Source organism: Oncorhynchus masou, chromosome 30, assembly GCF_036934945.1.
Source record: "Oncorhynchus masou masou isolate Uvic2021 chromosome 30, UVic_Omas_1.1, whole genome shotgun sequence".
NCBI lineage: Eukaryota > Metazoa > Chordata > Actinopteri > Salmoniformes > Salmonidae > Oncorhynchus > Oncorhynchus masou.
This window is the reverse complement of record NC_088241.1, coordinates 17,578,409-17,589,267: the sequence shown is the minus strand read 5'-3', so window position 1 is coordinate 17,589,267 and position 10,859 is coordinate 17,578,409. Positions and strand designations below refer to the sequence as shown.

The 10,859-nt window shown below is 42.0% G+C and overlaps 1 protein-coding gene and 1 long non-coding RNA gene across 5 annotated transcripts; one reads left to right on the top strand and one right to left on the bottom strand.

Moving 5' to 3' along the window:
* Positions 1–1,146: 1,146 nt before the first annotated feature.
* mxtx2 (mix-type homeobox gene 2) lies at positions 1,147–5,453 on the bottom strand. 4 transcript variants are annotated; one of them, XM_064948265.1, is made up of 4 exons: positions 3,266–5,453; positions 2,615–2,737; positions 2,352–2,527; positions 1,147–2,271 (listed from the first exon to the last, which is right to left on the bottom strand). In XM_064948265.1, the coding sequence occupies exons 3-4, from the start codon at positions 2,490–2,492 to the stop codon at positions 1,582–1,584; spliced, it is 831 nt and encodes a 276-aa protein (XP_064804337.1). In that variant the 5' UTR covers positions 2,493–2,527; positions 2,615–2,737; positions 3,266–5,453; the 3' UTR covers positions 1,147–1,581. The 4 variants fall into 4 exon arrangements, with proteins under 4 accessions (XP_064804337.1, XP_064804336.1, XP_064804339.1 ...); XM_064948264.1 differs by having other exon boundaries at positions 2,615–2,719; XM_064948267.1 differs by having other exon boundaries at positions 2,615–2,716; positions 3,830–5,453.
* LOC135522209 (uncharacterized) lies at positions 3,976–9,812 on the top strand. The gene is made up of 4 exons (XR_010452657.1): positions 3,976–4,047; positions 7,172–8,196; positions 8,448–8,760; positions 8,994–9,812. It is a non-coding gene; the product is annotated as an uncharacterized LOC135522209 (long non-coding RNA).
* Positions 9,813–10,859: the final 1,047 nt, after the last annotated feature.

The window sequence follows — 10,859 nt, the reverse complement described above, 5'->3', positions numbered from 1 at the left end:
ACGAATTGTAATTCGTAATATATCATACGAAATAGATGGACATTCACAAATTAAATGTAACACATACACAGAATAAAAATATAAATGCTGTGGCCAATAAAAGGCCACTCTTAAAATGTGCAGTTGTGTCACATAACACACAGAAGTCTCAAGTTTTAGGGGAGCATGCAATTGGCATGCTGACTGCAGCAATGTGCACCAGAGCTGTTGCCAGGTAATTGAGAATGTTCATTTCTCTACCATAAGTCGCATCCAATGTCATTTTTGAGAATTTGGCAGTACACCCAACCGGCCTCAGAACAGCAGACCACGTGTGACCACGCCAGCCCTGGACCTCCACACGCGGCATCTGAGACCAGCCACCCGGACAGCTGATGAAACAGAAGTATTTCTGTCTGTAACAAAACCCTTTTGTGGGGTTAAAACTCATTCTGATTGGCTGGGCCTGGCCGCCAAGTGGGTGGGCCTATGCTATTCCAAGCCCACCCATGGCTGCGCCCCTGGTCAGTGTGTGAAACCATTGATTAAGGGTCTAATTAAATTAAAATTGACTGATTTCCTTATATGAACTGTAACTCAGTAAAATCGTTGAAATAGTTGCATGTTGAGTTTATATTTTTGTTCAGTATACATGGAGTGTGTCGGATTTAAATACAGAATACGAAATATTCTTAGACCAGTTTTCTGTACTTGTCAAAGCTAATTGCAATTTATGAAGGCACGGAGAAATAAAGCCACATTACCTGCGAGATAGCTACTTCAAACGACTTGATTTCCAGTCAGTTAATGAAATGCATTTGTTTACTTCATCTGGACAAACACAATAGTTGCAAAACAAACGTGTTTCCAACTGTCTCACATGCGTACAGAGAATCCGGAAGTGATGGCCATTTGTATTTCCAGGCGTCTAGGAAGCATCACACCAATTTAAAAGTTCCGCCTCCTAACACGTTCCGCCATTTGGTTGTAGTCTTATATCTGCAAAAATATATAGCTATCAATGACAAAGGAAGAGTGATTTAAAAGCCTTCTCCAAAATTAGATGGGAGTCACATGCTACTTCCCGGACACATGACTCAAATTACTGCGGGTATGGTAGTCCTATTTCATTGTCAATTATGAGAGAATAAAATATCAAAACAGCAGTTCACAAAGTAGGTGTTTATTTGGAATAAATAGTGATACAGTATGTAAAATAAATTGTCAATGTATTATTCTACTCATATTATACACCCTTTATAGCCAGTAAATGTGTTTTAACTGACTCACCTGGTAAAATACATGTTTTAAAAATAGATTAACACTATATTATAGTAGTAACATACCTCCCTACATAACGCAGCAGCTATATTCATTCATGCAACAGTCCTATTGTACATGGCTAATACATTCAGGCATGCCTTAATGTTGCCGAACTCATTCTGGGATTGATTATAAGTCCATCAACATAATTAAAATGTTCATTATTTTTGTCATTGAGACCATCCCGGAACAGCACTACTTCTCACAAGAGCTAGACCTATTGAAACCTGGAGTGTTGGCAACCCTTGCCATTGAAGATCTAGAATATGGTAGGGGTGTTTACTGGTCCTGCCACTGGGAAGACAGTTCATGTAGTGGGGCTTCTTGCATAGCATCAAAGTGCCCAGAAGGACTTGAGTACTCATCGGAGACTTCCCTGTACAGGAAACCATGGTCTATGGGATAGGGGTTCTCAAGTCCTGTGTCCCAGCAGGCTGAGTCCGGTGTGGCAGGGCAACTGGAGAACGGGTCGAAGGTGCTGCTGGCACGAACGGACTGGAGTCCGCCGTGGGCGTACTGGGGATGAAGAAGTCCAGACGGAGGTGAGTAGCGGAAGTCCTGGCCCTCCCCCTGGGAGCAGAACGGGAACTCTTGGGCAACGTTGCACCATTGAGCTTCTGGCAAAGCACCTGGAGAGATAGTGTCCAGGAAACTGTCATGTCTCACTCCCACACTGAATGAGGGACTGCTGTATCCGGCATCCCCTGGAGAGAGCGGGAAGGTGGGGGGACAAGATGAGGGACCGTAGAAGCAGTCCTCCTCGTGCATCTGGTTGTGGCTCAGCGGCTGGTCATAAGAGACTTCCTCTATGTCGACCTGGTGGGTCACATCTTTGATCCCATGGAGGAGTTTGGAGAAAGACTGTGTAGGTAGAAAAGGACTGGGGATAGGGTGAGCTGACTCTGGCTGAGGGGAGACTTTGTAGTCCCTGTGCTTCATTGTTCTGGCTCTCCTGTTCTGAAACCACACCTGCAACAGATAGGGATAGCGAGATGAGAAGGTGCTTTTTACAACGTAATTGAATTGGAAAGGTGTTTGCAACCACTTACCTGAATGCGGGATTCTGTTAGGCCAGTGGCTTGGGATAGGCGCTCCCTTACGGCAATGCTTGGGTAGGGATCAACATCAAAATCCACCCGCAGAAGCTTCAGGTGCTCTTTGGTGAAGATAGTTCTCTTCCTGCGCCCCATGGTCCTAGCACCCGTCTGTGCGGCATTGTCTTGACCTGCAAAACAGTACCAATGTTACTGACATTGATTTAGATGTTGTATTTAGAATAATAGAACAAAACGGCCACTACAGCTCTAAATACCTCTGGCATCCCAATGATTACATCAAGACGGGAGCCAATGGAAATGGGACAAAGGGAAGTGTATCAGGGAGGGAAATATCCTCTTCCTCACTGCCCAATCTCCTACTGGTATAGACACACACACTTCAAACAGTACAAAGAGATAAACAAACATACAGACAAAAAGGTAAAGGATGAATGAATCACAAGTATAAGACAAACAGTGGTAAGTATCAAACATTGAAAAACATGTCAAGACAGTAAATATATACAATTCACTGAGGACAGTTCACATGTTAAGTATGTAATACTATGAATAGACAGAAACAAACACTTGGATAGTCTGAATACTATGTCATGCTATCAACAAATTATCTGTTGATAAGCAACTGCTTGCTAAGGTTACGATTAATTTAGGATAAGGGTTAAGGTTCGTGCTAGGGTTAGTAGAAATGTTACTGATAGGCTGTAGATGGATTGTAGAGCATCTACAGAGCATCTACAGATGGACTAGTCTATCCAAGGACATAAATGCACGCAACAAGGCAAACCTGATTGTAACTAGACTATAAAAAATATATTAAAGAATGTAAGTAAAAACAGCACAACTGTGATCTTAAAAGTAAAAAGGCTAAATCCAGAAGTCCAAAATCCATAGATTTTTATCCTCACCAAAGCTGCAGTCCATCGAAATGTCTCTGTTGTTTAGCTCTGTGTCAGTTGCTCTCTAGTCTTGGTCTAGTCCTCAGTCTCTGTGACTGAATAACTTGTGGATCTAAGATATGTTTCTTGCTATAGATCTCTGACACGAGATCAGCAGTGCCGTTTTTATACCAAACTCTAAAGAGAAAGTTAGAATAGTGGGGTGTTGTGTTCCCTTGGAAGACAAGACATTTTCATCTCAAGGAGGTCATTTGCAACACACTTCCCCCCTCCCCTGGCCTAATCACCTTAACCATGTGACACTCTACAAAATTAACACTTACCCCACCCTCTCCTCAACACAATCATTGCATCATTAATGTTTGTTTTTTATTTCAGGTACTGTCCATACGTTTACAGCTCATTTGACTTTATGAAAGAGACAATAAAACAGATAACAGGTGTGAATGGTGCCTTCTTGTTTCAAGGCAATGTAATCTTGATTTGATCATGTTGTGTGCAGCGCATGTACAGTATGCAAAGTATGGTTTGAAATATATTTGATTGAAAACAAATGAAAATAACCTCACCCACCGGGTGAAACAGTCATCAACGCCCAATCATGTCTGATATCGCTCTACCACCACCTCCTGGTGAGGACGAACACCCTTGGCTGTATCTAAATAAATGTTGTTTTATTTTCTCGGAATAAAGGATTCATCCTACCGGATAAAATGTCTGTTATGTTTAACAAAGGTTCAGGAAATATTAGCGTTCAAGAACTCGCCGTCGAACCTAAAAAACACATTGAGGTAAGTATTTTGTTAGCTTGCTAGCTAGCTAGAATAACGTTAGCATGCTAATTAGCATGATAGCTAACCCACATATGCTAATACAACAAGCAGTTGATGCTAACTAATCCTATACCTAAATAGATCACTAGCTAGATCACTAACTACCTACTTTAGCTGGCTAAAATGTGACAAAATTCGAAAGCTTTCTAGCTAAAGCAATCTAACTAAACTGACGAGCTAACGTGTTACCAAGCTAGTTAACTATTACGGAGTCAAGTTGATTGGTATTCGACTAGCCGGACTGTTCCACGGACTCCACGTGTAGGGATTTGTACAATGCACAAACAAGGATATTGAACATGACATTTGTGTCCGTCTTTATTCCTTTATCCAACATATCATACAGAAACATTGTATCAGAAGTGGCTCGGAAAACACACGTTTGTTATTTTTGTAACTAAGTACACTATAGGCGCAGTTACGTTCCATTTGCGAACACACGCCGTTTCCTACTTACAACACTGATCAACTCGTTAGCTGGCTTGCTAGCATCACTACCTACCTCGATGACCTGAAGGAAAAGTTTGAGGTTCTGTGTTATACACTATAGCCCTTACCATATCATATGTGATGGAATATGATTTGCTGTTGGCTTGTGTGGGTATATGTGTTATGCATGAACTACTTCTGTCTTCAGAGTATATTATAATATCTTTGTCAGGAACAAGTCAGTTCTCTGTTTGCCCTGCGAGGTGTGACGGAGAGCCCGTATATATGAACATTGCATTTACCACTTATTGCTAGCTAATAAATAGGAAATACTATACAATCGGTGACTCATTGTCATATTTATCCTGATACCAGATTCGATTGACGCAACCCTTAACAAAATAAATCTCCTATTCCATTGCTTTGGCAGCGAACATTCCGCCACCAAATCCCATGGTTCTCACAGGTGACTGTAATACTAATTGGAACAACTTCAGGGATGAATTCGAGGACTATGCGCTGGCGACCAGTCTACATGAGAAACCCAACGAGGTACAAACTGCAACTCTAACGAGTTTAATGGGCAGCGAATACAGGCATATCTACCGGCACAATCTCACCCTCACAGCACGAAAACAGTGTGATGCAAATGCTATATTGGATGCATTGGAGAATTACTTCAACGCCGCCAGAAACGTCATTTACGATCGGTTCGTTTTCAGAAGCTGCAAACAGGAAGAGGGTCAGTACACAACTTTGTAACCCGTTTGAGAGAAAAATCCGCCACTTGTGAATACAGGGGATTGAGAGATGAATTGATTCGTGATAAAATAGTACTGGATACGTGCCGCCGTCTACTGAGAGAGAGAAGCTTAACATTAGTAACTGCCATCGAAATGTGCCGCACTGCTGAAGTCACTGACATGAGAATGAGAGCAATGGAAATCGAAACCCCACGCTCGACGTTGATACTGTTCACGTTGTTGCTAGGCAGACATTCAGACAAAACAAATCGAGGCAGAGTAATTCACGAACGGTGAACACAGAGAGCCCCAAGCATGTAAATACTGTGGGAATACACACACACGTGGCAAAGAGCACTGCCCTGCCTACGGAAAACCATGCAGAGCTTGTGGAACTAGAAGGGTGAGTGAGGGCATGATTCTTTGTGTTGATGATGTCACTCAATGTTCAGAGCTGAACAGTGAATGTGACATTTACATGCATGAATCCATTGGGGCTGTACATTCAAGAGGGAAGAAATGGTTTGTGACACTACGATTACACAACAAGCAACAACAATGTCAACTGGATTCTGGTGCTACATGCAACGTAATGAGCTAAAAAGACAAAATCAATCTGGCACCTGACACACATCTATTGCACAGCGATACTAGACTAAAGCTGTACTCTATGGGCACCTTTGAGACCGAATGTGTTATTTGGGGACGCAAACACAAGCTGGAGTTTGAGATTGTGAAAACCAGTCAACATCCTCTCAGGCTCTACATGCGAACGCCTGGAACTGATGCAGTTCACTGTACCAAATGACCTGCACATTGTGGATCATGTCCAGCATGGACCCCTGTCCAAAGAACAACTACTCAGCAGATATGACGATGTATTCAACATGCTCAGTACCTGGGGAGGTACACTTTGAAGTGGATGAGAGCATCACTCCAGTCCAGTGTGCTTCTCGCAATGTGCCCATTGCAATGAAAGTGGCTGTGAAGGCCCAGCTGGACAATTATGAGGCCGATGGCCACATGACATCTGTGACTGAACCAACTGTCTGGATCAGCAATATGGTCATAGTGAAAAAAACAGAGAAGCTGAGGGTCTGCATCGACCCAAAGCACCTGAACCAAGCACTGAAACGATCCCACTACATCATGCCGACACTAGAGGATGTCCTCTATAAGCTTCCCGAGGCCAGGATTTTTACCTTGGTGGATGCCCGAGATGCATTCCTTCAATGCAAGCTGGACGAAGGAAGCAGCTCCATGACTACCTTCTGGGCCCCCTGGGGTCGGAAACGCTGGCTCAAGCTCCCGTTTGGTGTCTCAGTGGTGCCGGAGGTATACCAACGCAAGCAGCACGAGTTCCTGGCTGGTTTCAGGGGCATTGAACCCATCGCCGATGATGTCCTGATCGTAGGCTGTGGTGACACAGATGAAGAAGCAGTACGGGACCATGATGTGAAGCTCCTGGCACTGATGGAGTGCTGCCGATCAGTGAAACTGCGCCTTGGCCTGAAGAAGCTGCAGTTCAAGGTGAAAGACGTCCACTTCCATGGCCACATTCTCTCAGCCAAAGGCCTGAAGCCGGACCCAGGCAAGGTCCAAGTGATCCTCAACATGCCAAACCCGTCTGATGCAAAAGGAGTACAGCGTCTCATCGGTTTTGCAAACTATCTTGCAAAATTCATGCCAAATCAGTTCATGCCATTAACATTGTTTTTTTTAGCTCAAGTTAGCAATTCCTTGTGTTATTAAAAGTTGTTCCTTCCTTGTAAATCAATTCAAAATGCAATATTAAATGGTGGTCACAAACTCCAACTTAACTGTTTATAGATTTAAAATTAGGCTCCTATGCCTTAAGTGTTTGGTGATGGTAGTTAAGTAACTGTCTCTTCTTTTTCTTCTTATTTCAGAGAAAGCATGTATACAATCTTAAGTATGGAGAACTATCTGCAAACACACTGAAGAGAGAACATGCCCCTAAGACTCCTTCCACCATCAAGCAGAGCACATTACTGAAGACGGTGTCACAGGAATCCTTCGACAAAGATGTGGTCCAATGGCTCCAACCATTAGATGTTGCAGAACAAGAACCATAAAGAGAGTTTGTCCATTATCTGCAGCTTAACTCAAATATCTTATCAAGGCCCCCACTGCGCTTCAGGATTGAAGCCTCCAAGGAAATGAAGAAGAAGGTGACTGAAGCCATGAGAGGAGTTGACCAAATCGCCACCACCGACTGCTGGTCTGCAAGAAGCCGGAGCTTCATTGGTGTTACAGCCCACAAGATAGACCCTGACAGTCTCAACACATGCTCTGCAGCCCTGGCCTGTAAACGGTTGAGAAGATCGCACACCTTTGATGTGTTGGCAGGCGCCCTAAATGACATCCATTTTGAGTTTGAAATCTGAGTTAAGATTGTGAGAACAACAACAGACAAGGGCTCTGACTTCATTAAAGCTTTCCCAGTTTTTGGAGAAGATGAAAACAATGAGGTAGTGTGTGGTGAAGCAGCTCAGACAGGACAGGAAGATGGTGAAGAGGAACAAGAAGAGAGTGAAGAAGTGGAGTTTGTTGATGTGGCAACGATCCTGAATGAAGATGATAGTTTTGAGTACCAGCTGCCGAAGCACCAGCTCAGTGCTTGCCACCTACTCAACTTAGTGTCTACAGTTGATGCCCTGAAAGCAACATTCAGTGAGGCTTACAAAAAAGTGTCCCGTTCAACATTTGGCAAGTGCCAGCACTTTGGAACAAATGCGGAACATCCACACTTGCAGCCGAAAAGGTTGAAGATGCTAGCGCCCTCCAGCTGCTGTGCCTGAATGCTACAAGGTGGAACTCCTGGATCATGACTGTAGAAAGACTCCTGAGGATCGTCAAAGACAAAGGAGAGGCAGTCGTCTGAGTTCTCTGCAAAGACTTCCGAGGTTCCAATGTAAGTAAGGATTATGTATTATTTTTGTCATAATTTAAGGTCTGGAATGTTGTCTAAATCTGTTGGTGTTTCCTGACACTTTGCTTGGGGACTAATAACTATTTCACATGTTGTAGCCATACACTATCATTGATCCATTTTGTCAACTACTCATCCAGCCATTGATTACTGTAGTTAAATCAGGTGAAATGGTTAGTGGTCCTGTTTGTATAGTGTTAGGAACACAGTTATTATATATATTTTTTTCATAGGTTCAATGCATCTGAACTCGCCTTCATCACAGAGTATGCTGCCACCATGAGCCCAGTCGCAAAGGCCATCAACATCCTGCAGGCTGAAACCAATGTCCAGATGGAGTGGCTACTTCCAACTATCAACCTGATGATCACAAAAGCGAATCAAGTTGTCCCTGAAGTACTGTAAGCCTCTGGTGGATGCGCTACAACTGGGACTGAAGAAGCACTTCGGCCAGAATGTTTCACGACCCTGAGCTGATACCAGCTGCAATCCTTCTCCCCGAATTCAAAACAACGTCAACAAAGGATGACGCCACCATTAGAATGGGTAAGACAACATGTGGTTAATTAGCAGTATTTTATTATTCATGAACAACTCTGTATAGTGTACAATGACTCTTCATAGATTTGAGAACCACCCATTTAAACTAAATTCCTGACTTTGTGGTTCAGTCCAATGGGTAGCCTATTTAGCCCTGTTGCTTGGTTTATATAGATGGGGATTGATTCATGTAGGCTCATAACAGCATGATTTATATTGTCATCTTCCTTGTACTTTAGGAATGGACTACATCAAGGACCACCTGGAAGAACCCTTGCTGCAGCTGGGTTATGGCACCAGTTCATCAAATGAGAATGACTTCTCTGCCATGAAAACATCTCAAGCATAAGAAAGCTCCAAACAGCTGGACGAATACCTGGCCTGTTCAGCTGATCATATGGAGTTGCTCAAGTCCTTCCCGCAGTCTGTAAGCTGTCTCTGAGGTTAAACGCATCCTTACCTGTATTAGCTGCCTGTGAAAGGCTGTTCAGCATTGCAGGACTTGTTTTCAGCCCCAGGAGAGCAAGGCTGGATTCCAGAAACTTTGAAAACAATATTTTATTGAAGATGAACTGTAAATTCTTCAACTTCAAGTAATGACTGCTTAACACTAGCAAGCCCGAGGACATGGATGCCTTATGCATTTTGTTAAATTGTTTAAAATTCACAAGTTATAGGTGTCCTTGTTACAAAGGCATGACCTGATACACTGATTTTAATACAGTTCCATCAGTGGTGATGTCCTCATATCCCCACACTGAGTTTGTGTGTACTTTGGATGAGCTAAACATTTTATTTTTATGTATAGGGTTCTATTATATGATTTTTTTTTTCTAAAGCAAAGTGTCAGTGATTGTAAGTTTTTAAGTGTACTGGCTATATTCTTTCATTATTAAGGCATAATTCTATTTTGTCTGTAAAAGATGCATTTTGAAGTGTTTCCTATTTGAGAATCCACTTTTATTTATTTATCTGAGCTCTTCTTGCATCCGTAAGTAAGACTGTTACCTTTTAGAAAAGCTCAAACTGAATAAAAGTTCTGTCTTTTTTGCTTTTTGTGTTTACGGCTCTAACGTTTCATACTTTTGATACTTAAGTACATCCACTGGAATTAATTGAAGAACATTTTTACTTTTACAAACGTATGATGACTTGAGTATATTTTTACTCCACTGTACGTAAGTACATTTAATGTAGCAAAAATTGAATTTGTGTTTTTTAAATTATTTTTTACAACATTGGTTAAAAGTAGCGCTACAAAATGGTATATCATACACTACATTTGAGGAACAATGGGTAAGTGATTCTGCTTTGAAACTTGATCAACTTGCAAACTCACTTTTGAGAAATTGGCCTTTGAATGTTTTGGTATCTAGTGAAGAGCTCTACTTTGTCTACACCCATTCAGCATCGTTCACACCCATCTAGTTTCGCCCTCGGAGCACACACTTGACGCACTGGCGATGATTTGATTACCTATGGATAACATTAAAACAGCCTTACCAGTCTCTGCTGGCAATATTTAAATGAAATTATTTTGCAGACGTTTACTGACACCAGCCATATTCAAAGGGTGTTGTACACACGTCACGTAACATTAGCTCACGAGCCAGCCAGCGAACGTTAGCTAGTTAAACAACAATGAACACAGTGCCAACAACGCTACAGAGCCGGGCATTTAAAAATGTATTCTGATTGTGAATTCATTCAGATTCTGGAACACACAGATATTGATCCTCATTTTCAGTCGTAGAAAAACTATTTTTACTCAAGTATGACAATTGAGTAAACATATCTTAATAGAAAATTACACAAGTCAAAGTCACCAAGTAAAATACTACTTGAGTAAAAGTATCCAGTTTTAAGACCGAATCCGGGTGGTGAGTCACATAGGCACAAGGGTAAATAAGTCAATGTCATAAACAACATAAAACACATTCAGGATCATTTTAACAATGTTTTACTGAATCTCACCCAAGTAGTACAATTGTTATTAATTCCAACTATAGTAATTGTGATATAAAAAGAGGGCAAACTTGTTTTATGTGGCTATTTAGTTATTTATTGGAACAGAAAAATGACAGAAATGGACAATGCCCAGATAC

Coding starts and splice junctions, on each gene's coding strand:
- mxtx2 (XM_064948265.1), bottom strand. CDS start 2,492: ATGGGGCGCAGGAAGAGAACTATCTTCACCAAAGAGCACCTGAAGCTT. Junction 2,272..2,351: donor TAACAGAATCCCGCATTCAG/GTAAGTGGTTGC, acceptor TATCTGTTGCAG/GTGTGGTTTCAGAACAGGAG.